This window comes from Lolium rigidum, chromosome 6, assembly GCF_022539505.1.
Source record: "Lolium rigidum isolate FL_2022 chromosome 6, APGP_CSIRO_Lrig_0.1, whole genome shotgun sequence".
NCBI lineage: Eukaryota > Viridiplantae > Streptophyta > Magnoliopsida > Poales > Poaceae > Lolium > Lolium rigidum.
Genome location: NC_061513.1, coordinates 79,364,934 through 79,391,288, shown reverse-complemented (window position 1 = coordinate 79,391,288; position 26,355 = coordinate 79,364,934). Strand labels below are relative to the sequence as shown.

Genomic DNA, 26,355 nt, shown 5'->3' with positions numbered 1-26,355 from the left:
AAACAGAAAAATATTCTCATCAAAGACAACATCTCGAGAAATATAGACACGACCAATGGCCACATCAAGACATTTTACTCCTTCGTGGCGAGGACTATAACCAAGAAAAACACAACATTTGGAACGGAAAGAGAGTTTGTGTTTGTTATATGGATGAAGGTTGGGCCAACAAGCACAACCAAAACCACGTAAATACTCATAGTTGGGTTTGACTTGGAGGAGTTTTTCAGTGGGAGTCTCATGATTGAGGACTATGGTAGGAAGCAAATTGATAAGAAAAGTGGCTATGATAAAAGCATCATCCAAAAATTTGAGAGGCATTGAAGCATTAGCAAGTAAAACAAGACCTACTTCAACAATATGACGGTGTTTGCGTTCAGCATAACCGTTTTGTTGATGAACATGAGGACATGACACATGATGAACAATGCTTGCACGTTGAAAGAAACTGTTTAGTTTCTCATATTCACCATCCTAATTAGTTTGCATGGTGAGAATTTTGCGACCAAATTGGCGCGCAACATACTGTTGAAAATCAAGAAAAACTTGATACACTTCAGAACGTTTCTTAAGGAAATAGATCCAAGTGAACTTGCTAAAATCATCAATGAAGCTTACATATATAAATGTTTGCCCACAGAGAGAGGAGCAGGACCCCATACATCAGAATTTTTTTGTTCCAAAGGAACAGTAGACACACTAGTTGATCCAGGATAGGGTAACTGATGACTCTTAGCCTGTTGGCATGGATCACATATGTAAGGATTTATTTCTAGGGAATATAAAATATTATGCTTCCTAAGAATTTGCTTAACAATAAACAAAGATGGATGGCATAGACGACGATGCCACGTGGATGATGAAGGCTTGATGGTAACTAGAACATGCTTGGAGAGGTCTGAAGACACTGGAGTGAGAGGATATAAACCACCGTCACAGGGACCTCTAAACATGATGCCCTTCATTGCCCGATCCTTAATCAAGAAAAAGAAGGGGTGAATCTCCATATAGTAATTGTTGTCTAGGCCAAGTTTATGAGCATAAAGTAAACTCATGGATGCATCAAGAACATGTAAAATATTATGAAGTTGTATAGAACTATCAGGGGTGTGCAAAATAGAATGACCAATATTAGCAATATCCATACCTTGTCCAGTAGCATTATTAACTTGATCACGACCCTGATATGGTTCATGAACATTGAGCTTGTTGAGTTGACCAGTGACATGATTTGTGGCTCCTGTCTATATACCAGTTTGTATCAACTCCATAGGAACCTTTGTTTTCCTTTGGTGGCTTGTTATCATCATCATCACCATAACGCCATCAACACTCATCAGCGGGATGACCTTCCTTCTTACAAATCTGATAGAAGATACCATCTTGCCAAGGTGTGGCACGATGATCCTTGCGCCCCTTTCTTGGGGCGATCCTGGCATGGAAGCTGATGCGGCTGCTGTGGATGCTGCTGAGGGCGTGGAGGACGCTGCTGCGGTGGAGGGGGCATGTAGGGTTGCATATACGGTGCTGGTGCAAACTGTTGCTGGTAAGGTGGTATGTATGGAATCGGCTGGTGCTATGGAGGCATGTATGGAGCCGGTTGTGTGTAGGGTGGGACTGACACATACTGCGGAGCTAGGTGATACTGGGGGGCGACTTATACTGAGTGGCCGGCTGATATGAAGGATGATGCGGGGGCATATATGGTGCTGGTGCTAGCAGCCTCGGCGGACCGCCCCCATAGCCAGGGTTTGGAACACGAGAGGCAGCATTGACAGACGATATAAACGACCGTGAAGCCTTACCCATAGTGAAAAGCATAGCATCACGATTCTCATAGGACAGCAGCTGAGAGCACATATCGCTGAGAGCACATATCGTTGATGGAGGTGGATGGAGCAACTTTGAGAGTAGCAACAAAATCATTATAGGAACTATCAAGTCCATTCATGATATAGTCGTTGAGTTCATCATCATCAACAGTCTTGCCCGCAGTAGCAAGCTCATAAGCAAAACCTTTCATCTTAGTGATGTATTGTTGGGTTGTCATATCAAGTTTCTTGGTGTTGATGAGGGCACCACGGATGTTGGAGACCCATGACTTAGACTGCGAAGAAAATAGCTCATGGATAGCACTCCCGACTTCAGCAGCATGAACCATACCATAAACATGAGAAAGAATATCTTCAGACAAAGAGTTGACAATGTAGCTCACAACCTGTTGATCCCGCGTGATCCAGATATCATATGCAGGATTGGAAACATGTATCTTCTTCTTGTCAGCATCCTCAGCATCAACAAACTCGGGCGATGCCAGATCAGAACCTTCAAGTAGGCACATGACACGAGCCCCACAGAGGGTGAGAAGGACCTGAGCCTGCCATGAGAGGAGGTTCTCCCGCGTGAGCTTTGTGGCAGAGGGGGCACCAATGGTCGGCACCCCAACAGACGAAGAGGAAGAAGCCATCAGATTTGTTGACGAAGCGAGCTGTCGCGGCATGGATTTCGGCGATTTCTTTGCCGCGGCAGGCTATCACGGCAGAAGTTCGGACGATTTCTGTGCCGCGGCAGGGAACAACTACGGTTTTTTCAGAACATGATCGGGCGATCGGATTGTGAGAGGATGTCATGGTCCTATAGAGGCTAGGTCGTAGTGTGTTTGGTGTTGTCGATCGGGAGAGAGGCTCGGCGACGATCGAGGTCCTGTGGCGGCGGCGGGAGGAGGATCCCGTGGCGTAGGCTAGATGTTGGGTGGAAGGGAGGGGCCTGATACCATGTGAAACGTCTAGGAGGAACGGTCGTAACCCTCTTGGGCGACCGGTTACGTGTTTATATGAACATGAAGAGCCCCCGTAGGCGTGTACAAGGAGGAATACGTATTGGGGTAGAGTACTACTCTATACCCATTATGTATATAGTACAATATAATTAACTCTAATAGTGGCAGGAATAAGAAAGTTTAATTTGGGAGCATAAATCATCTCAATTATATTATACATAATTTAGTTGTGCTAACATGCAACTTCACACGGACACTATGTACACGGTAAGAAAAACGTTCAACCTGTGGAGAGAGATAGAGACAGAGCCAAGTTCCGTAAGTTAAATGCACGCATGGAAATAAAACAGATTTTAAAATAAGCATGCATGTATATGAAACAGTCAGACGTGATCATGCTAATTTAATAACGCAATGACAACACATTTAATTATGAGGAAGATGGTGAAAGAAAAAGTATAAACTTTCAAACATATGTGACGTGAGTGTGTTTGTACACGAACATGTATCACCACGTCGTGTGATACACAAGCCAACGTAGACTAGGGAGTCTTGAACACGCGCGGGACAACCAGCGAGATCATTTTGAATCCAAAATCCACACATAATTCTTATAGGCGACATCACGTAGCAACACGCTTTTGAATCCATACGTCACTAGTATATTTTCTGTAAGAAATGCGGTGGTGAAAGCCCCTGCTACGGCTATTTTTTCTTTTTTCAAAAATAATAAGAACCTAAATTGGTATCCGTGAGGACTTAAATCCAGGTGTTTGGCTTGTACATCCACTTCTCTAACCAAGTGAGTAATGCTCACTTTTCATGTCACAAATATTTTCGTAAAATACGGGTGGCGCGCTGAAATAGTGGCATGTCATGAGTAATTTTGAAACAGTGGCATGTCACAAGTAATTTACTATCAATGACGTGTAGGTAATTAAATTTGTACGCCACCACTAGGACGACCCTAGTGAACCCGGCCAGCCCTAAACCACTAGTGACGTGGCCTATGAATCACGCGACCGATATTTCTGGTACTCTCATGGACCGCGCCACCATTATGCAGCCGAGCCCTTTTTTGTGACCCAACCGAACCGCATAGGATCGGATCTGCATCACCCGTGATGCAACGAAACATAATAGGTGACCTATATCTTAGTAAAAGATGATGACATCAGGCTTGTAATGTACAACCGTGCGACATGGTACCAAACCGATACTACAAGAAAGTAGAAGAAACCTCTTAGAAATACCTAGAGCAGCCACCTACCTCCGCCTCCTCCATAGATCAGTTCCCCTCCTACGACCAGCCTCGCTACCATCGGCATGGGTGGGCAACCCGATCTATGCGTGAAGTTTTTTATTAATATAATGTTTCAATATATTAGATTAGAGATTTGGTAGCCGTCTTCTTTTTAGCCTCTGCCCCAACGATGATGTTATTGTCTACAATAAGTGATCTTTGGCCATTCGTTCGACAACAAGATCTTCTTTCCGACGTTAGTGGTTGTGTTGGAAGCTTACAATTCTCTATGTATGGTCCTTCAGATGTTGTTTCGCCAGATTAATTTTGGATCGTTTCTCATGGTTGCCGTGAGGAGGATTATCCTTGCAATATTTTTCTGGTTGCTACGTCCTCGACAATGGTGATTCATACTCTTGGCTCCCTAGCGATATCGACCAAGTTATTCTGTTAATTTTTCCAGTCAAACCGGTGTCTACTCTTGTTGATGTTGATAGACTACTTCAACAGTTGCACGTAGCCTTAACATTGCAACTCAAATTAAATCTATGCGAGAACCTTTATTGGTATGGTTCCGTATTTATCTTTGATTGCCTTCAGAATAATGCAAAATTTTGTTTTGGAGATCTCGTAAATTTGCTCGTTTCTTTTAATTTTTATTATCTTGCAATCGTTAAAGACAGTTCATGTATCTTTACTATTACTATTTGTTACTATGAATATATCCCGGTAGATCGATTATAAAAGTGTTAACATCAGGTTATCAAACTGGCGCTGGGCTTTCCTAGTCACACTCCATTGGCCCACATAATTCATTTATCTACCAACTGACTCTGGATCACCATGCTAGTGAGCTAGTGGTTTGAAATGAAGCACGTTGGTTCTAATTGTTCACGTGGCAATTCTTGGCGGCAGACAGTACATGTAGTCCTGGCTTGATAGTACAAACGTTCATGTGGCAATTAAGGCGAATCTAATCGAATCTTTTTCATGATTTTCTGTATCTCTCCAATAAGCTCTTCTGCGTACAAACTATAAATATAATTGAATCTAGCGATTCGCTGCAAGGGTAGTGCCAAATAATCATGTAGTGCTTCATAAAAAAAATGTAGTTCTGCCGTTTCTTTGGTATACTCTACAAACAGTACTATGGAACCTCAGTGTGCATCAAACAACATTGACATGTTTGTACATTTTTTCTAAAACCAGTACTATGGAACCTCGAGCCATCATTGCATAGTAGCAACCCGCGAACCGCAGCGCATCAAAAGAACACTGGCAGGTTTGTAAATCAAGGTCGAAAGAAGAATTTGTGACACTACTGGAGTATCGGATCAGTTATTCCCTTTCTATGGACAGTGACCCCCACTCCACAGGCCCACACACACACATCGAATCTCTCTCTCTATCTCTACGAAGAGTTAATCCCACTTTTTTGTCAAAAAAAAGGAAAATATTCCCACTTCATAATGTACCCAAACAATCACCCTCTAAGTCTCGTGATCGATCAAAGTTACCATTTGGTTACAACGGTGGAGCTTAGGGCCTCAGCTTCGACATTGCTTGGTTAAAAATTCTTGTATAACTAAATATTAACACCCTACCAACTTATTTCTCTCAACATACAACATGTCGACATCAGCAAGCTTGTTACCAAATAAAATTACTATTCCCTTTCAGTTTTTGCATGATGATTATCAATTAATCAAAATTGTTACGCTTCCATGTAAAACTGTTTGGCTTCTACAACTATTCAACTGAACCAATGCTCAAGCCTATTTTTATTCCGCAAGGGTGCCCACTGAAATTTATTCATTGGCCATCACGTCCCTTTCCTTTCATGTATTCCCTCAAGATCAATGCGATCGAGGCTGAGCAACATCCTCAACCTGGCGCCACCTTCCCTCTCCCCGTGCCTCATCCATAATTCTTGAAGGACACACAGGTCAGTTAGTGACATCTCAAGATCCAGCAGGGAAACTGAAGGGAGAAGTGGCGGAATCTAGAGGCATGGACTAGCGTGAAGTTATGCAGCGGTGATCTGCACAAGCGCTAGGAGCACTAAAAGATTAATCGGCTGAGACGATGTCTCTCACTCCTGTATTGCAGGTCTTTCCATCCGCCTTAGGTCTGTCCTCTGAGTTTTGAATTAATGGTTAATAATAAGTCATGGTTAAAAGCACTGGATGGGAAAAGTCGTGAGATGTTTTTGGCTAAAACGTTTCTTTTTTCAGTTGGCCTTGTATTGCTCGATTGATGAGCATCATTTGCCAAATGTGTTGTCTACTTTTATAAGTGGGCATATTTCACGCTGCAATGGCATGTATTTGTGGACAGGGCCACAGGGGTGTACTTTGTCAAATGTGTTGCATATTTTTTATAAGTGGGCATGCTCCAGAAAACGAGCGAGGGTACGGCATGCTGAAGAGTGTAGTCTGAGGTGCTAACCCGAAATTCAACTCGGGAACAAAGGTGAAAAGGGTGTGCACCTGTAGACTTTCCCCAGGGAAGTACACCGGGCAAGAAAACAAGCGCAGACGTGTGCTATCCCGGGAATGCTATGGCGACCCATATCCGAGGGGGTTTGTGTCATGTGTTTTATTTACTAGTCCCGGGAATATAACTTGTACACACACTTCAAATATGCACAATGGATGATGCCATTACGTTTAATGATAAAAGTAATATTTGGGCAGAAGATCCAAATAAGGTGGTTGAGTTCATCAATGCCACTAGCAAATTGTGAGCTCATGTTGGAAATATGGCCTAGAAGTAACCATGCCATGATGATTGTTTCTAATGTATTAATATGTTATTTATATTGTCTTTGAACATAATCAGTGATATATATGCATCATCAAATTCGTGGTTGTGAAACTATATATTATATGATGTATGTTCTAATGGTCCCTTGTAACATCACCGAACATCGGCAACATTTGCATTGCATTTGTTACCAACACTATTCACTTATGTATTTGTATATTCAACACTATGGCGTCTGATGTCCTATGAAGGGAGAATATCTAAAGAAATAAGGTAGGGATACTTAACTATTTTCAATCCAATAGAGATTTTATTGGTATTGTACTTATTTCCTAATATTTGTTTTGGATATATTCAAGACTGGCAGATAGGACACTTGGCACAACCTTAGGATTAAGTTCGCAAACGAAACTAGTCAAACATGTTCTGTGTTCACCTTCGTCGTGCACCCCAAGGACTCGAATCAACACCGAAAATTATTGATTTGATTTGCTAATATATGGTTGTTTGTGCTATGTTCTATGGGCATGGTTATATAAATTTTATTTCTATGATATCAAACATAATATGTTTTACAACTCGAAAACATTTGTTTTGCATTTTTTACAAACACTATTAACCAGTGTATATGTATTCAACACTATCTTATTTTTGCTCCAATCGAGATTTCCACATTTTGTAAAATACCGGTTTCAGAGCCAGATTGCTCCTATTACCTTAAGATTTAGTTTCAAAAATATTACCAGAGTAATATAGGAGTTCTCAATTGGATGTGTGCGTAGAGTATTATCTTAATGGCATCCTAGGTGTCAATCAAAAAAGATAGATCGGGTATAAGATATACATAAAGGTGAAGATTCATAGATCGGTTATTAATTACTTATAAGAGAGAAAATAATGTTGATGTAGAAATATGAAACCAATGTGTTGGGTTGAAATGAAGAGGATATACCAGCAAGGATTTTTTATCACACTAAATCTGAAAGTATAACTTTCTTTTGATATAATTTTTAGATAAGTGTTTCCGTACGTTACTTCATAAGTTCATATGTAGTTTAGTTTACATGATGTAATCAAACATGCTTTTTTGTGTTGGCTATGCTTTTTTACTAATTAAGATGTATGTCATTGAAACCATACATTTTATTTTTTGGGTTTTATTATGTAAACCAAACAACTTAAAGTATTGTGTAATAATATAGCAATGCTAGGAGTAGGGTTAACCGATTGTGGAGAAGCTGGTGGTATAATTGGATTATAAAGATTATTGTTGAGAGGATGTGCAGTCAATTAATTATTGATTGAAGTGTTGAAAATATGTTCAGTTATTGAACTAATGAGCTTGTAAGTTCATCCAGTAGTCCAAACATTGGAGAATGGCTGCTAAAAGATATATTTCAACACTCCTTTTTTTCTTCCAAGCTTGGGCATACCGGAAAACCGCATCCGTGAATGCAACTATTTTAGAATAATACTCAAATGGATTGGATCAGATCATATTTTACTCTTTTCATGTCCTTTACCATATTATTTAGATGGATTCGGATCGGTTTGGACAACTAGTGAATGGGGATTCAAATAAGGATTATATCGAACTACGGATTCAGATAGGAAATGGAGCGAACTCTTATCGAAATACGTGTATAAATAGAGGACTATATTTCTATAAGAATAACAAGAAAATTTATACAAAGTCTCTGTCCAATTATTTAAGAAACTTAATACAGCCTAAATGCTCAAAATGAAACGAGACAGAATCAAACATCAGACGTTTGAAAAGATTATGGCAATAATTTTTAAAAAATACTATGTTATGAAAACACATATTGTTTTATGTGCACAAAAACAAGTATGTTACTTATGTGTGGTATGAAAAAACGACCACATATGTCATCGTGGAGCGAGAGCGAGAGAGAGAGAGAGAGAGAGAGAGAGAGAGAGAGAGAGAGAGAGAGAGAGAGAGAGAGAGAGAGAGAGAGAGAGAGGGAGAGAGGGAGAGAGGGAGAGAGAGGGGGAGAGAGGGAGAGGGGGAGAGGGGGAGAGGGGGAGGGAGAGGGAGGGAGAGGGAGAGGGAGGGAGAGGGAGGGAGAGGGAGAGAGGGAGAGAGGGAGAGAGAGGGAGAGAGAGAGAGGAAAAGGAATTAGTGATATGATGTCTGCATTGTACGGATAGTAGAAATTATATTTTCTTGGGTTCACTAGACTGCATATATGAACTTACATCAAAATATATTGTAGTAAAATCATATTATTCTAGTTAATCTCCTTGGGTAATCCGCAAAATTACCAGATAATCCCCATCTGCTGGATTTTGCATGGATATCCAGCTGACACTATCCTTGACACCCAAAACACTTACTATACCCTCAAAAACAGATGTGAATGCGGATTCGGTGCCGAAATATCCGCTCCACATGTAAGTGTAGTCATTGTTACATCTACATGGCACAAAAATTACCTGTGAGTGAGAGAGTAGAACGCGTGGATTCAAGTGCGAGGATAGTATGAATACGAATCCCCTCCCTAGCAATCGATTGCTCGAGCAATCACTTTTTGTGGCGCGGAAGCGCTCGCGGAAGCGAGTCAATTCTCTTTTTGTCACGTAGTGTTTTAATTGCGTTCACACGTGTTCACACTAACAGCTTGTATTACTACTTTGCAAGTTGCATGCAGCCAAGAGCGTTCACACTGCATGCACATGCACAGAGCATCTCATGGATTTGCATTTAATGAGCCAACTTTTCAGCACGCTTTCATAAGTTGTTGCATGCATACACATAGCATCTCACTCTTTTTCTTCAGCACGAGACAGACTCTCAATTCTCTTTTTGCAATTCCCTTTTTGCAATTCCCTTTTTGGGTTTTATTTTTCGTACGGTAATTCATGTTTAAGGGGTCCTTTTGCAATTCCCTTTTTCGGGCCAGTGGTTTTTAAGGGGGAAAATAACGGGTGGGAAGATCCACTTGCAACTCAAATGAACTACCACTTGCTACTCAAATTAAGTACTGTTTTTAAGTTGTAAGCTAACAAAAGTTTGCTAAAACATTCTAAATGAAATTTACTTTTTAGGTTGCTAGGTATTTATATTTACCGTTGATAAATAACGGGGCACCGGGTTGATAACTTGTAAACAAAAAAGAGAGGCGCTACATATTTTAAATTAAATTAAATTTTTAGGGTTGATATTTACTTATATTTACCATTGATAAATAGCGGGTCACCGGGTTGATAGCTTGTAAATTAAAAGAGAGTCGCTATAATATTCTAAATGAAATACTTTTTAGGGTTATTATTTATTTATATTTACAGTGATAAATAACGAGGAACCAGGTTGATAGCTTGTAAAATAAAAAACGTTCGCTAAAATATTCTAAATGAAATACTTTTTAGGGTTGGTAGTTTTTTTATAATTACCATTGATAAATAACGGAGCACCGGGTTGATAACTTTTAAACTAAAAAGAGTCGCCAAAATATTCGAAATGAAGTTAGATTTTTAGGGTTGGTAGTTATTTATATTTACCGTTGATTAATAACAGGACACCGGGTTGATAGCTTCTAAACTAAAAAATATTCGGTAAAATGTTTAAAATAAAATTAACTTTCGGTTGATAATTTTATACATTTACCATTGATCACTCAAGTACGGAGGGGTTGATTATTCGAATAGGAGAGGGTTGATAACTTTTAGCCAGAAAAAAAGTTTCTCGAAACATATCAACATGGGTGCTAGTTTTGAAGATCTCGTCGAGACAGATTTATTGGTGAAAGCGGATCTTAATTTGGAGTTGTCGTTTGAAAGTTAAAACATTTTGAATTTTGAAATTTGGAAAAGATTCCGTCGACATCAGCAGATTCGTCTATTTGTGCATGCATGCAGTACTTTCCTTCAATACCCTGCACTGGAGTTGATAATTTTATACATTTACCGTTGATCACTCAAGTACGGAGGGGTTGATTATTCGAATAGGAGAGGGTTGATAACTTTTAGCCGGAAAAAAGTTTCTCGAAACATATCAACATGGGTGCTAGTTTTGAAGATCTCGTCGAGACGGATTTATTGGTGAAAGCGGATCTAAATTTGGAGTTGTCGTTTGAAAGTTAAAACGTTTTGAATTTTGAAATTTGGAAAAGATTCCGCTGACATCAGCAGATTCGTCTGTTTCTACATGCATGCAGAACTTTCCCTCAATACCCTGCACCAGGTTGATAATTTTATACATTTACCGTTGATCACTTAAGTACGGAGGGGTTGATTATTCGAATAGGAGAGGGTTGATAACTTTTAGCCAGAAAAAAAGTTTCTCGAAACATATCAACATGGGTGCTAGTTTTGAAGATCTCGTCTAGACGGATTTATTGGTGAAAGCGGATCTTAATTTGGAGTTGTCGTTTGAAAGTTAAAACGTTTTGAATTTTGAAATTTGGAAAAGATTCCGCTGACATCAGCAGATTCGTCTATTTGTGCATGCATGCAGAACTTTCCCTCAATACCCTGCACCAGGTTGATAATTTTATACATTTACCGTTGATCACTCAAGTACGGAGGGGTTGATTATTCGAATATGAGAGGGTCGATAACTGTTAGCCAGAAAAAAAGTTTCTCGAAACATATCAACGTGGGTGCTAGTTTTGAAGATCTCGTCGAGACGGATTTATTGGTGAAAGCGGGTCTTAATTTGGAGTTGTCGTTTGAAAGTTAAAACGTTTTGAATTTTGAAATTTAGAAAAGATTCCGCTGACATCAGCAGATTCGTCTGTTTCTACATGCATGCAGAACTTTCCATCAATAGCCTCCACTACAGTCCAAAATTTGCAAAAAATGGAAAGAAAAAAATTGGTTAGAAACCGATCGCTCATTCTCTCCCTAGCAATCGTTCGCTAGCTAGGGGAGCCCGTATGAATAGAGTATTTATTTTCTTTCAAAATAGCAGTTCTTATATCAGGCCACGCTCAAAAAACAATAGTACAGTACTACCTTGTTAGTTTACCTTAGAAAAATAATAACTTTGCCCATTTCGCAGTTGGACTCAACGGTCGAGCTACCCCTTAATTAGGCGAGCATTCCGGAAATGTCTTCATCAGCGTGGTTCTTTTTACAGCTGAAATTCGATGCATAGTTCCACACGTCATCCACATAGACTCCACGTCTATATAAAAGCTTTTGAGCCGTGGGTAACATGTGATCAATCCCTTCATCAGAGGCGTGGGCTCCTTGCTATCCACGAACAAGAGATGGGAGATGTGCCGAGGGCTCAGGCCGTCGCAGGTGAACACGAGGCTGGCGTCTGGCCGGGCGAGCTCGACGATCAGCTCATAAGCGAGCTCCTTAGCGACGACAGCCTCCTTGCCTCGCTGGTCCCGGCCGGCGACTCGGAGAAGAACCACTCCTGCGACAAGGGAGGCTCAATATCTGGTCGGTGCAACAGCGGCGGCAGTAGCACCGCAGCCGAGCACGAGCGGTTGCCGCCGGCGTCGGTGGCTAGGCAGGCTATGTGCTCGGTGTACTCCGGCCCTACGATCAGGGACATCCAAAAGGCGCTGTGGTCTCGGCCGTACCCCTCCAGCCGCCGCTTCGGCTCGCTGTATTTTAGGTGCAGCTAGCGCGTGTCGATCCGTGAATATTTAGCACTGATCGTTGTTGATCAAACGAGAGGACTAATCTGTGTATGGTTTCGGCTGAAAAGCCGCAGGTACGGAGCGCCGAGTACGCCGCTGGAGAGCAGACACACGGCCAAGGTGAGGAGCTGCGGCGGCAAGACGCCGACGGACGGGTACAAGTGGAGGAAGTATGGGCAGAAGTGCATCAAGAACAACCCCCATCCCAGGTTAACGCACTTATCGATTTTACATCCAGCTATCTTCCTACCTAGCTTCAACTTTGAATTGTTGTACTTTGATAATCGTTTTCTGGTATTGATGAATGCATAGTAAGTTCTTCGACCAGGCCGGCAGGCGGCAACCCATTAGAATATAAAATGCGTAGAGGTTTTCTATATGATTTATTTCGCTGGTTGATTTATGTTGAGACTTTTGGTGATCCGTAAATTTGTAAATCTGAATCTGAAAACTATGCAATAGACGAAGGTTGTGTGTATCATTTTGATGCAAAGGCCAGGCTAGGCTCCTCATTTAATTTCGAAATAAAATGAATGTATAGTAAGATCATATGCATGCATGCATCCACCGGGCAAGGCCTGTAGATCGAGCTTAGGTAATTTGCAAAATGATACTCGCTCCGTTCATAATTCTTATCATGTTTGTTCAAATTTAAACTAAAATCACAACAACAATTAACTATCTAAGGGTAGTTCAATGTAAGACTCTGAGCGTACACATGATCATGCTAGGGTGAGCTAGACATGGTCAACTTTGTGCGATTCAACGATGCCGCGTGTGGTATTGTAAATCATGGAGTAGTATCTAAATAAGAAGAAAACAAGTTAAAGATAGGGGTTTGGCGCACAGACGGGTGGGTCGGTCCCAATATTCGCCGTACCATGATGCTAGAGCTGGGCTGGGGTGGTTAGCAGCTGGAGATGGAGCAAAGTCGCTGCACTGACAGTCCATGTGTCTATGGGACTACAGCCGCGCGAAGCCTCTCGTTGTCGATCGGGCATGATGTTACGTGTCCATAATAGCTTTGGGGCTTTCTTAGAGCTTTCCAGGTATTACACATGCTGTGCGAGCTAGCTACCAGATCGGCAAAATTTGCAGCTTAAACATCAATTGCAAAGCCACAGCAAGCATTTAGTTAACGATAGTTGCAAACCTAACTACTCCTTGGCTAATGCATAATTAAGCAGCATTTAAGTAACTGATTGGATACAGGGGTCCAACAAATAGCAACCGACGAAAACAGATGAGCTAGCGATAGGGATAGCCCAGGGAGCTACAACCCTGTTCTTTGTCAACTGGATGCACAATTTCTGATTTCATAGGAGCCTCTTCTTTTCGCAGTAATTAACCAGCTGAGCATACATGCATGCACCACACCGGCTGCTAGTTCGATCATGCATCCAGCGCGGCTCCCACCTGAGAGCATTCAATCAAAAAATAATATTAAACAACCTTGTGAACATGATTAATTAATTACGCCCATGATGGGCTCAATTTTTCGGTTGAGAAGATAGGAAACCTTCAATAATTTCACAACAACGACACGCAATAGATGGAGTTTTATACTACTGCGTCCTGCGAAAGTCTGTTCCCAGAAAGCACTCTCTGTCATGTATATCGTCGAACTCGAGAATGGGTAGTATAGAATTGATATACTATTAGCTAACTTTTTTTAAAAGTCTAAACCGATGCAAAAGAGCTAGGCAATATATTTATTTTAACAAGTCGGCCTCACTCTCACACATATATACTATGTAGAGCCGTTAGAGAAAGTGCAATAAGCTAACTTTGTAAGCATGCTATAATAATTAAATAATATATTTTTACTGAGTTAGGGGAGAGAGAAAAGTAGAGAGTTGTTGACATGAGTTTGATGCAGCACGTGTTTTACATAGTATTTTGTGAGGCTGTAAGGTGGGTATTGTATCAGTTAAATAGTACATCCAGAAATAAGTGACTCAAATTTATCTAGATTGGCATGTATCTACAAAAGTTTTGGAATGTAGATAAACATAAATTTCGACAAAGGTGGCTTATTTCTGGACGGGGCAACTACATCTTTATAACAAACTATTGTCCATGTCAGCGTAGAGCCAGCTATAGATTTTTAAACATTAGGCCGTAGCTCTGCCTTGAGCTGTTTTACGGTGCAATTACTAGTCATATGGGCTAGTAGTATTGAGTCGTCGAATTCTAGGAAACTAATAATTTTGGTATTTTTGATTTATTCCCATATTCTAGAAGAGATTTGATTACAACTCTGGTTATCACAAGCTAGCTCGCAGACCTACTATCTTATACTCCATAGAATGGATGTTAAAATCATGACAAAGGGTGAATGTTCCCGTGCAAAAAAAATTTTGCGAAAAAGACACTGGCATTAAAAGAAACATCGAACAATACAAAGCAGTCAAAACTTATAAAGTTTAACCAAATAAAAAATTATATAGTAACATGATACAAGTATACTATAAAATATTTTTAACGGTTAATCTACTATGAAAATATTAATTTGGTATCGTATTTTGTCTACACCATTATTCACATTACGAGGAAGTTGACTTTGGACTAAATTTATAGGTCTTATTCATTTTTGAGGGAGTTTTTATAGGTCTTATCCATTGTAATGGAGAGAGTACCGATGTATCTACATATTGACATCTAATGACAAAATCAACGATACAATGATCTAGCTAATTACCCATATGAAGGAATATTAATTTGTAGGTATAGGTCTACTAGAGATGTGTTTATACTTGATCCGCTAGGTTCTGACTTGAAAAATATAATTACCTAAAAAAAGTCCACACTTTCCACCTAGATAATGCAAACCATGGATCCTTTTTCTTTTCCCTGTGAATTTGTATGGCCGTTGAACAGATTTTCTAGCTATGCATGCACCCATTTATTTTTGTAACGTATAAGGAAAGTTACAAAAGGGAAATTTATTATGAGAAAAATTAAAGAAACTAGTATATGGAAGGTCCATATATTAGGGAAGCTAGCAAATCTGGTTGGCCGGATTTTATCGTCAATGTGCCGACTTTGACTTTTTGTGAGAAAATACTACTTGTTTGATAGTAAATCCGAACCGTTCGATCAGTTTGTTTGGACGGTCTGTATGTATCTATCTCTACCTTAAATTGGCTCTAAAATTAATAAGGCTGTTGCCGGCAAACTGATACAAAACTGATACAAAGTAGCTATAGGTAGCAATAGGCTATAGCAAGCGGTTAACTCTACTTCAACTTTACTCTTTGGCTGATCCGAGTAGGTATGTACTCTAACCCAAGGCTTACAGAGAGCACCTTTACAAGTTTTCTGCCTAGCTTACCGATCACTTTCTTGCCTCGTGCGGCGAGAGGACAAACTATCTCCAACTCCATGCATGTGCACTTGATCGAACTACTTTGATACGCCGTCGGCGACGAGGACCATCTATGTTCGTACGTGGCATTAGATCGACTTCCATCTGACCATATGCATGCAGGAGCTACTACAAGTGCACGAGCTCCCACTGCAGCGCCAAGAAGCACGTGGAGAAGTCCACCGACGACCCGGAGATGCTCATCGTCACCTACGAGGGGACGCACCTCCACGGCCCGCAGCAGCTGCTCCGGCGCCTCCTGCCCCAGGACCTACCCGGCGAGAAGAAGAAGACCTGCAGATCCTCGCCGCCGGCGTCCGACGAAGAGGCGCGAGGGGTCATCAAGCTGCAGAGCAGTCAAAGGGGACGCGGCCGTGACGGCCTGCAGCGTGCGGCCACGGATTCGTGCGATGGCTCGGCGTCCTCTGCCGTGCCGCGTGCCGCTGATGACGCCACCATGCTTTCTTCTTCCGACTCGCCGCCGTCCAACTGGTCTGGCTCTGGCCAGGACACGTTGTGGTCCCTGGAATCTCTACTTCCGGCACAGAGGATATGATCGAGCCTGGCTTGGCCACTAGAGGCTTATTAGGGAGGGTAAGTGCACTACTGCACTATATACGTAGGTGATCGACAAAGGTGTTTTGTATAGTGATGATCAAAATATCTGACCCTGGTGTCGAGGAAGAAAAAACAACCGAGGTAACCAAGCATGTTTATGGGCCTTGGGCGACACCAACGAATATCATATATACCTGGGTGGCATGTCGATAGAACAATAGCAGCTGGCATACTTACAACCTATTTGACTACATATACTAATATGGAGTATACATGTACTAGTTATTCGGGTTGCATGTATGTACTTCAAGGTTATATATGTACTCAAATATGGAGCGCAGATGGATAAAGGGAGGCCAAGCTTCAGGTTGTCCTTTAATTTTGAAATTTTAAGCATCATTTTTACAGTCTTCAAAACTATAAAGTGCAGATAAACGGAGGCCGAGCTTCTCCGGTTGTCCTTTACTTTAGAAAATTTAAAATATCATTATACAAATTTCTTTTTTAATAAAGTGTGGATATATAGTCATTGATGTTTGTACAAATGTGAACATTTTCAATGTGAAATTGTTTGTAGTTTAATCAGGCTATGAAAAAGTGATAAATTCTATATATGCAGTATCCACTATACACAAGTTATTTCATATTCAGACTTTGTGTGCTATAACATACACCATTAACTATACACACATGATTTGATTTAATTTTTTTGAAAATAAAGGCCCCTAGAGCGTGGCCTCCATTTGGATTTTGCTGGTACATGTGACACAGTGCAACTAATGTCGTGGAGTAGTTTGGTCCTTCACTACTGGAAATATATTAACTAGTGATCTTTTTATAGTGATCGTTGGTGAAATGATCATAGATTTATGACCATTTCACACCAAATGGTTGAAGGCGTCTGAGAGGATCCAAACCCTAAATCATTACGACCATTTTAATCTAAAAGGTCATAATTTTGTTGCATGAAATGGTCATAGAGAAAATGATATGGCTTACAACCTTATCTTTAGGTGATTACGACCAATTTAAATGGCCGTGGCTGCTAATTCGCGATGATTCAAAATGAATGGTCAGCCACCTCAGCAATTTCTCCTTTGTGTCTTATTGCGCGTCAACTTTTGCTTACATGATATAACTAGGTTCAAATATACAACTGATAGGTGGAGCCCACACACTGACTTGTTGACCAGGAGATCCCAGTACAACCAATGATATGTGGGACCTACTTTCCACGTGAGGCCTACCTAGTAGGCATGCATGCCAATATCGTGAACCCCACTCAATTGGCAGGAGAGACCCACAAATGACTGCCAGATAGGCCCACCAATTGACATGAAGGACCAGCTTCCTACTACACATAACAAACTGGGCCCGCACCTGACATGCAGGATGCGCAAAACCCGCAAAGCAGACCCAACGAAACAAGAATATTCATGGGAAATAATAATAGAGGCACAAATATATAGTGTGGGTTCGACCGAGCATATAATGGTTGGTGATTTTTTTCTATTATCTTGGTCAAACTTCGTAAAGTTTGACTTTAACTAAACACAGAACATGAAGTAAATAAAAACGGAGGGAGTAAATGTGCATTTCTTGTAAATTTGAGTCCACATAAATGTAAGGACTTTCATTCTTTGAAAAGTATGCAAATATAATTTCACCGTCAATTTTGCATATGTTCTCGTATCGAGATTATACAAAAGTATATTTGGTACGTATTGAAGATATGCATAACTTTCTTGTTGGCAAATTTATCATTTTACGTCGTCTGGAGTGCATAACCTACGTTTGAAAACCGAAATAGGACCATTTAAATTGGCGAAAATAACTATGAAGTTTGAAAATTACTGAAATTCTTAGTGGATATTCCATTAAATGACAATGGTGAACCTAAAAATGATTTTGTAAAAAAATTATGAGCAAGCTTTCAATCACATGTAGTTCAAATTTGACCCACCTCTCAGTGAATATTTTAGTGAGAGGTACCCATAAATATTTTGAGATCTAACTAGTTAGTGAATTTTACATAAAATATGGTCTACTATTTTTTTAATTTTTTTTGGATGATCCAATTTGGAATGGGTTATTGGTAGGTGCTTTACAAAAAACCTATTTTTGCACCGAGAAGAATGAAAATGAGGTTTATGTGAGAAGAAAATTAAAAACCCCCAAACCAACATTGTTTTCCATCACAATATGCAGTTATGCACACATGTGCATAATATGGGATCATTTTAAGAAACTATGCCATGGTTATGGTCATGATCTAGATCATTTGGCTTAAAAGCCATGAAACTTCGTACATCGTAGATCATTTCTGAGAGGGGCTTTTAGAATATTTGTGATAATATAATTTTCTTATTTTTACCATCAACTAGATCACATAGCATGACACAATCCCAAGGTTTTCCATTTATTGAACTACTTGTGCTTGATTAAAATTGTGCCCGAAATGGCGAGCATGAACATTCTTAGCTAGGGGTTAAATCTTGGAAAAATCTTTCTGGATCTATGATGAAGTAGCTACTTGTGTACCTAAAAATGATATTTGGAAAAAAAATCATGAGCAAACTATCAAGCATATGTGGTTTATTTGGCCCACTTCCGCCTGAATTAGCAATTAATATGAAACAGATGAAGTAGATACTAAATTTTCTCCTTTTGATACTTCTATGTTTCTATTTAATTCTTATTCTTGGTTTAGTCAATGTCAAACTTTATAGAGCTTAACTAACAATATTGGAAAAAAATATCAACATCCATAATACGTAATATGAAAATATTCTTTATGAAAATTCTAATTACAAATATTTTAGATTGTAAATGTTGATATTTAAAAAAATCCAACTTTACAAAATTCAGTTTTAAATAAACCTAGAACCTAAACTAAATAAAAACAGGGAGAGTAATCAGTTCATTAGGGGGAGTATCCATGTTGTGGCCTCTTAATGGTAACTCCACCTTTCGCCTTAATTCGTCAGTTTCCTTTGAGAGATGACCGGACATAACGCTTTTAACGAGAGTAGACCAGTGGTTTTGATGGGAGACCAGTCTGTTACTTCAGAATAAGAAACTTTCAAACTGAAGTATACTAGGGGTGATGTTTGTTAAGAAAACGCGGACATGCTGCGACGTGGATAGGTAACACATCAGGCAATCACTGCAATTGAAAGACTTTAATCCTCCCATACACCCACCGGCAAGCGCCCGAGTTAGAGCATCTCCAGTCGCGTCCCTCAAAAAGCGTCCGGCATAAATGATTTGGGGCACGTTTGAGACCGCGCCGGACAAAAAGAGACAAAAAATCTGTACAAAAAAGAGGCCCTTTCCAGCCGCGTCCCTCAAACAGCGTCCGGATGCATGCATTTTAATAAAGGGGACCACCCCATGTGGGAAAAGTAGGTGAGAGAAAGTGTGGGGAAAAAGACTAGCATGTGGGGACCAGGGGCTGCATGCATGCATATGGGCTCTCATTTTGTGTCCGGCGTCCCGGTAGAGACTCATACATAGAGTCTCTACCGGGGACGCCGGACACAAAATGAGGCTCTAATTAGCTTTGGGGGACGCGACTGGACAACTTTTTTCCCCATTTCTTGTCCGCCGTCCCCCAAACGCCGTTTGGGGGACGCGACTGGAGATGCTCTTATACTCCATGACTCCCAAGTGCAAAAACAATCTAGACGAAAGGAGTCGACTGCCGCCTAACAAACCGTATCGCAACAACCGAAAGACAATTAATTATCCGAGATGTTATTGATTGGCTAACCATCGAGTCGGCTCAAAAAAGAGTGGTTATTCAGTGGGATTATAGATTTATAGTGATCCTCCCGTGCAGTAGTCCTTTTCGTGAGAGCTCTGTGATTAGGACGATTTATTGGAACCACTAACCGTCCGTGGACTAGCTAATTTCTCTTCTTTGATGCCACTTGATTTTTCATTATCGGGGCTTCACCGGTCATTACTATTCCGGCGCTGCTCCGACGAGAGAGAAGGCACCCGGCAGGTGACAGCGGTCACAGTAGGAGAACTTCTAGTGGGTCGACCCGTTTAAAAACTATAGCGATGGAAGGGGCGCATCTTGAGTGGCTTCCCTCCGCGTGAAGCGTCTAATATGGGTACCTTAGAGCATCTCCAGTCGCGTCCCCCAAACCATCCCCCAAATCGCGCCGGATCGAGCGTTTGGGGTACGTGTTTCGTTCGTGCCGCGTTTGGGGGACGTCGCTCCCCAGCCACGTCCCCCAAACGCCGCCCCCAATCAGAAATTCAAGTAGATGCATTCAAAAGAGATCGTTCCCGCCGATTCGTCGCGATCAGAGTAGCGGCGATCGATCAAAGTATCGGGCGCGCGATCATATTACGGACCGGTGGTGCATGCAAATTAGAAGAAGGGGAAGGGGTTGGGGGACGGCGTCGTATCCTGAGTCGACGCCGGCCCGTCGAGCACGGTGACCTCGTCGCGATCCGCCTGTTGCTGTGCATGGTGCGTCGCTCCGTCGCCGACGCAGAGGCCGACGCAGGTGTAGCGATAGAAGACGCGTCGCCTGCTCTTGCTTGCGCTGCCGCTGCCGCCGATGCCGCGGCCGGGGCCGCCGCGTCCGCCGCCGCCATTTTGGCTTCGATGTCGTCGAGGATCTGGCCTTTGAAGAAGTTGTGCGCCGCTCGCGTCCGGGGAGACATTCCTCTCGTCGACGTTCTCGGCAGGGACATGTCGTCCCTGCGTTTCTTGAGCTCCAGCTTCTCCTCTTGCCTCTTGAGCAGCTCGGCCCACCTTTGGTCGGCCTTCTTGTCGCGGGAGATAAAGGTCGAGGAGACGTCGGCGAGGCATTTCGTGATCGACGCCTGCGATACACCCGACCATTACGTGCTGGTGCTGGCGCGCCGCCTGAGCCTTCTTCTCCAGCTCCGCCGCCCTCCGTCCTTTCCGCTCCGCCGTCGATAGCTTCCGGCGCAGGCAATCTTGCTGCCATTGATCGTCGGTCCATCCTTCAGGCTTCTTCTTCGCAGCCGGCGCCTTCCGCGGCTTCGCGAACGGCGTTGTCGCCCCTTTCGTTCCATTGCCCGGCGGCTTCTTGGCCGCTTTCTTCGCCATCTTTTTGGGGGCTGTCGGCGGCGCCATGTAGAGAGGGTAGCGGCGGCGGGTGGACGGCGGGAGGGAGAAAGAAATCGGCGGCGGGATATGTTTTGGGAGGCCTGTGCGCGGCGGTATAGGCGCGATTTGGCGGGAGCGGCGGGATTTGGCGGGAGTGTGAGACGAATTTTCCCTGTGCCGCTGACGGGTCGGCCCCGCGTCGGTTCGCCTCGCTTTTCGTTGTGTCCGGCGTCCCCTGTGGGACGGGGACGGGCTCGGGACGCCGGACACCGTATAGGGGCGCGCCGGACAAAAAAGGGCTTTGGGGGACGCGGCTAGAACGCATTTTTGGTCCGGCGCGCCCCAAATCCCTTTGGGGGACGGTTTGGGGGACGCGGCTGGAGATGCTCTTAAAATGTCAGCATTTAAAACACGTATAAAGGCCACCTAAAAATGATTTTACCAACCGGATTGTGTCGTGACAGAAAGGACTGTAACGTTGAACCATATTTAAATAAAAAAGACCACAACTCAGGGCCCTTGCACCAGTGACATGGTCATCTACTTCCCGAAATACACGTACATGCCCCAAGCTCCCATACTCCTCCTGCATTAGCAGGTCAACAACGCCCACGTCCCTGCTCTCGGTGGTGGGGCCCAGTGATGTCTACGGGAGCTTCTATTCTTGTAGACAGTGTTGGGCCTCCAAGAGCAGAGGTTTGTAGAACAACAGCAAGTTTCCCTTAAGTGGATCACCCAAGGTTTATCGAACTCAGGGAGGAAGAGGTCAAAGATATCCCTCTCATGCAACCCTGCAATCACGATACAAGAAGTCTCTTGTGTCCCCAACACACCTAATACACTTGTCAGATGTATAGGTGCACTAGTTCGGCGAAGAGATAGTGAGATGCAAGTAATATAGATGAGTATGAGTGGTAATAGTAATCTGAATAAAATATGGCAGCGAGTAAACATGCAACAAAACAGTAAACAAACGGAGATTCGATGCTTGGAAGCAAGGCCTAGGGATCCCGCTTTCACTAGTGGACACTCTCAACAATGATCACATAATAGAACCACTCTACACCCTCTTGTTGGATGATGAACACCACTAACTGCGTAGGATTACACGAACCCTCAATGCCGGAGTTAACAAGCTCCACAAGTATTCGATATTCATGTTTAAATAACCTTAGAGTGCAAGATAGATCAACACAATTACACCGAGAACTAACATAGCATGCACACTCGTCACCATCACACTATGAAGGAGGCATAGATCACATCAATACTATCATAGCAATAGTTAACTTCATAATCTACAAGAGATTACAATCATAGCCTACGCCAAGTACTAACACGGATGCACACACTCTCACCATTACACCGTGCAGGAGGAATAAAACTACTTTAATAACATCACTAGAGTAGCACATAGATGATATTCAACTAGATCACATAAAGAGAGAGATGAACCACATAGCTACAGCGGAGCCCTCAGCCCCAGGGGTGAATTACTCCCTCCTCATCATGGAGACAGCGATGGCGGTGAAGATGGCGGTAGAGACGGCGGTGGAGATGGCTCCGGGGGCAATTCCCCGCCCCGGCAGGGTGCCGGAATAGAGAGTTCTGTCCCCCGAATTGGACTTTCGCAATGGCGGCGGCTCTGGATGGTTTTCTCTGTTTCCGTCTTCTTGGTCGATGTTTTTAGGTCAGGGACGATTATATAGGCCGAGAGTCGGAGTCGGAGGGGCCACGGGGTGACGACACCATAGGGGGGCGCGCCCCCCCTTGGGCCGCGCCGCCCTGTGGGGTGGGGCCCCCCGGCACCCCTCTCGCCTTTTCTCCGGTGCTCCGAAGCTTCCGGGAATTATAAGGCCTTCGGTCTTGATTTCGTCCGATTCCGAAAATATTTCTTTACTAGGATTTCTGAAACCAAAAACAGCAGAAAACAGCAACTGGCCTTTCGGCATCTCGTCAATAGGTTAGTTCCAGAAAACGCATAAAAACGATATAAAGTATGAACAAAACATGTTGGTATTGTCATAAAACAAGCATGGAACATCAGAAATTATAGATACGTTGGAGACGTATCAACATCCCCAAGCTTAGTTCCTACTCGTCCTCGAGTAGGTAAACGATAAAAGATAATTTCTGAGGTGACATGCTACCAACATAATCTTAATCATACTATTGTAAAGCATATGAGATGAATGCAGCGATTCAAAACAATGTTAATGCAATGAGTAAACAATTGAATCATATAGCAAAGACTTTTCATGAATAGTACTTTCAAGACAAGCATCAATAAGTCTTGCATAAGAGTTACTCATAAAGCAATAAATTCAAAGTAAAGACATTGAAGCAACACAATGGAAGATTAAGTTTCAGCAGTTGCTTTCAACTTGTAACATGTATATTTCATGGATAATTGTCAATGCAAAGCAATATAACAAGTATAATATGCAAGTATGTAAGAATCAATGCACAGTTAATCACAAGTGTTTGCTTCTAAGATAGAGAGAAATGGGTAAACTGACTCAACATAAAAGTAAAAGAATGGCCCTTCGCAGAGGGAAGCATTGATTGCTATATTTGTGCTAGAGCTTTGGTTTTGAAAGCAAGAAAACAATTTTGTCAACGGTAGTAATAAAGCATATGAGTTATGTAAATTATATCTTACAAGTTGCAAGCCTCATGCATAGTATACTAATAGTGCCCGCACCTTGTCCTAATTAGCTTGGACTACCGGATCATCGCAATACACATGTTTTAACCAAGTGTCACAATGGGGTACCTCCATGCCGCCTGTACAAAGGTCTAAGGAGAAAGCTCGCATTTTGGATTTCTCGCTTTTGATTATTCTCAACTTAGACATCCATACCGGGACAACATGGACAACAGATAATGGACTCCTCTTTAATGCATAAGCATGTGGCAACAATTATTATTCTCATATGAGATTGAGGATATATGTCCAAAACTGAAACTTCCACCATGAATCATGGCTTTAGTTAGCAGCCCAATGTTCTTCTCTAACAATATGCATGCTACAACCATTAAGGTGGTAGATCTCTCTTACTTCAGACAAGACGGACATGCATAGCAACTCACATGATATTCAACAAAGAATAGTTGATGGCGTCCCCGAAACATGGTTATCGCACAACAAGCAACTTAATAAGAGATAAAGTGCATAAGTACATATTCAATACCACAATAGTTTTTAAGCTATTTGTCCCATGAGCTATATATTGTAAAGGTAGAGGATAGAAATTTAAAGGTAGCACTTCAAGCAATTTACTTTGGAATGGCGGAGAAATACCATGTAGTAGGTAGGTATGGTGGACACAAATGGCATAGTGGTTGGCTCAAGGATTTTGGATGCATGAGAAGTACTCCCTGTCGATACAAGGCTTAGGCTAGCAAGGTTGTTTGAAGCAAACACAAGCATAAACTAGTACATCAAAACTTAGACATATTACAAGCATTATAAGACTATACATTATCTTCCCTGTTGTTCAAACACCTCACTAGAAAATATCTAGACTCTAGAGAAACCACTCATGCAAACCAAATTTTAACAAGCTCTATGTATTTATTCACTAATAGGTGCAAAGTATATGATGCAAGAGCTTAAACATGAGCACAACAGTTGCCAAGTATCAAGTTATTCAAGACATCATACCAGCTTACTACATGTAGCATTTTCCGTTTCCAACCATATAACAATTAACGAAGCAGTTTCATCCTTCGCCATGAAAATTAAAAGCTAAGAACACATGTGTTCATACGAACCAGCGGAGCGTGTCTCTCTCCCACACAAGCATTTATTCAAACAAAAACAAAAACAAAATCACACAGACGCTCCAAGTAAAGTACATAAGATGTGGCCGAATAAAAATATAGTTTCAGGGGAGGAACCTGATAATGTTGTCGATGAAGAAGGGGATGCCTTGGGCATCCCCAAGCTTAGACGCTTGAGTCTTCTTAGAATATGCAGGGGTGAACCACCGGGGCATCCCCAAGCTTAGAGCTTTCACTCTCCTTGATCATATTGTATCATACTCCTCTCTTGATCCTTGAAAACTTCCTCCACACCAAACTCGAAACAACTCATTAGAGGGTTAGTGCACAATAAAAATTAACATGTTCAGAGGTGACACAATCATTCTTAACACTTCTGGAAATTGCATAAAGCTACTTGACATTAATGGATCAAAGAAATTCATCCAACATAGCAAAAGAGGCAATGCGAAATAAAAGGCAGAATCTGTCAAGACAGAACAGTCCGTAAAGATGGATTTTATTAGGGCACCAGACTTGCTCAAATGAAAATGCCCAAATTGAATGAAAGTTGCGTACATATCTGAGGATCACTCACGTAAATTGGATTAATTTTCTGAGTTACCTACAGAGAATTAGACCCAGATTCGTGAAAGCAAAGAAATCTGTTTCTGCGCAGTAATCCAAATCTAGTATTCACTTTACTATCAAAGACTTTACTTGGCACAACAAAACATAAAACTAAGATAAGGAGAGGTTGCTACAGTAGTAAACAACTTCCAAGACACAAATATAAAACAAAGTACTGTAGCAAAATAACACATGGGTTATCTCCCAAGAAGTTCTTTCTTTATAGCCATTAAGATGGGCTCAAGCAGTTTTAATGATGCACTCGCAGGAAATAGTATTCGAAGCAAAAGAGAGCTTCAAGAGGCAAATTCAAAACAAATTTAAGTCTAACATGCTTCCTATGAAGAGGAATCTTGTACACAAATGAATTCATGAAGAACAAAGTGACAAGCATAAGAGGATAAAATACGAGTGACTTCAAGATTCTCAACATAAAGAGGGGAAACTTAATATTATTAAGATGCATATAACCATATTTCCCTCTCTAATAATAACTTTCAGTAGCATCATTGATGAAATCCACAATATACCCAT

The 26,355-nt window shown here is 41.8% G+C and overlaps 1 protein-coding gene across 2 annotated transcripts; it reads left to right on the top strand.

Annotated features, from left to right (window-relative positions):
* The first annotated feature begins 11,909 nt into the window (after positions 1 to 11,909).
* On the top strand, positions 11,910 to 16,690 carry LOC124661503 (probable WRKY transcription factor 4). Of its 2 annotated transcripts, none has more exons than XM_047199370.1 (3): positions 11,910 to 12,381; positions 12,481 to 12,615; positions 15,897 to 16,690. In XM_047199370.1, exons 1-3 carry the CDS (start codon positions 12,023 to 12,025, stop codon positions 16,327 to 16,329), a joined length of 927 nt encoding a protein of 308 aa, XP_047055326.1. In that variant the 5' UTR covers positions 11,910 to 12,022; the 3' UTR covers positions 16,330 to 16,690. The 2 variants fall into 2 exon arrangements, with proteins under 2 accessions (XP_047055326.1, XP_047055325.1); XM_047199369.1 differs by having other exon boundaries at positions 12,475 to 12,615.
* Positions 16,691 to 26,355: the final 9,665 nt, after the last annotated feature.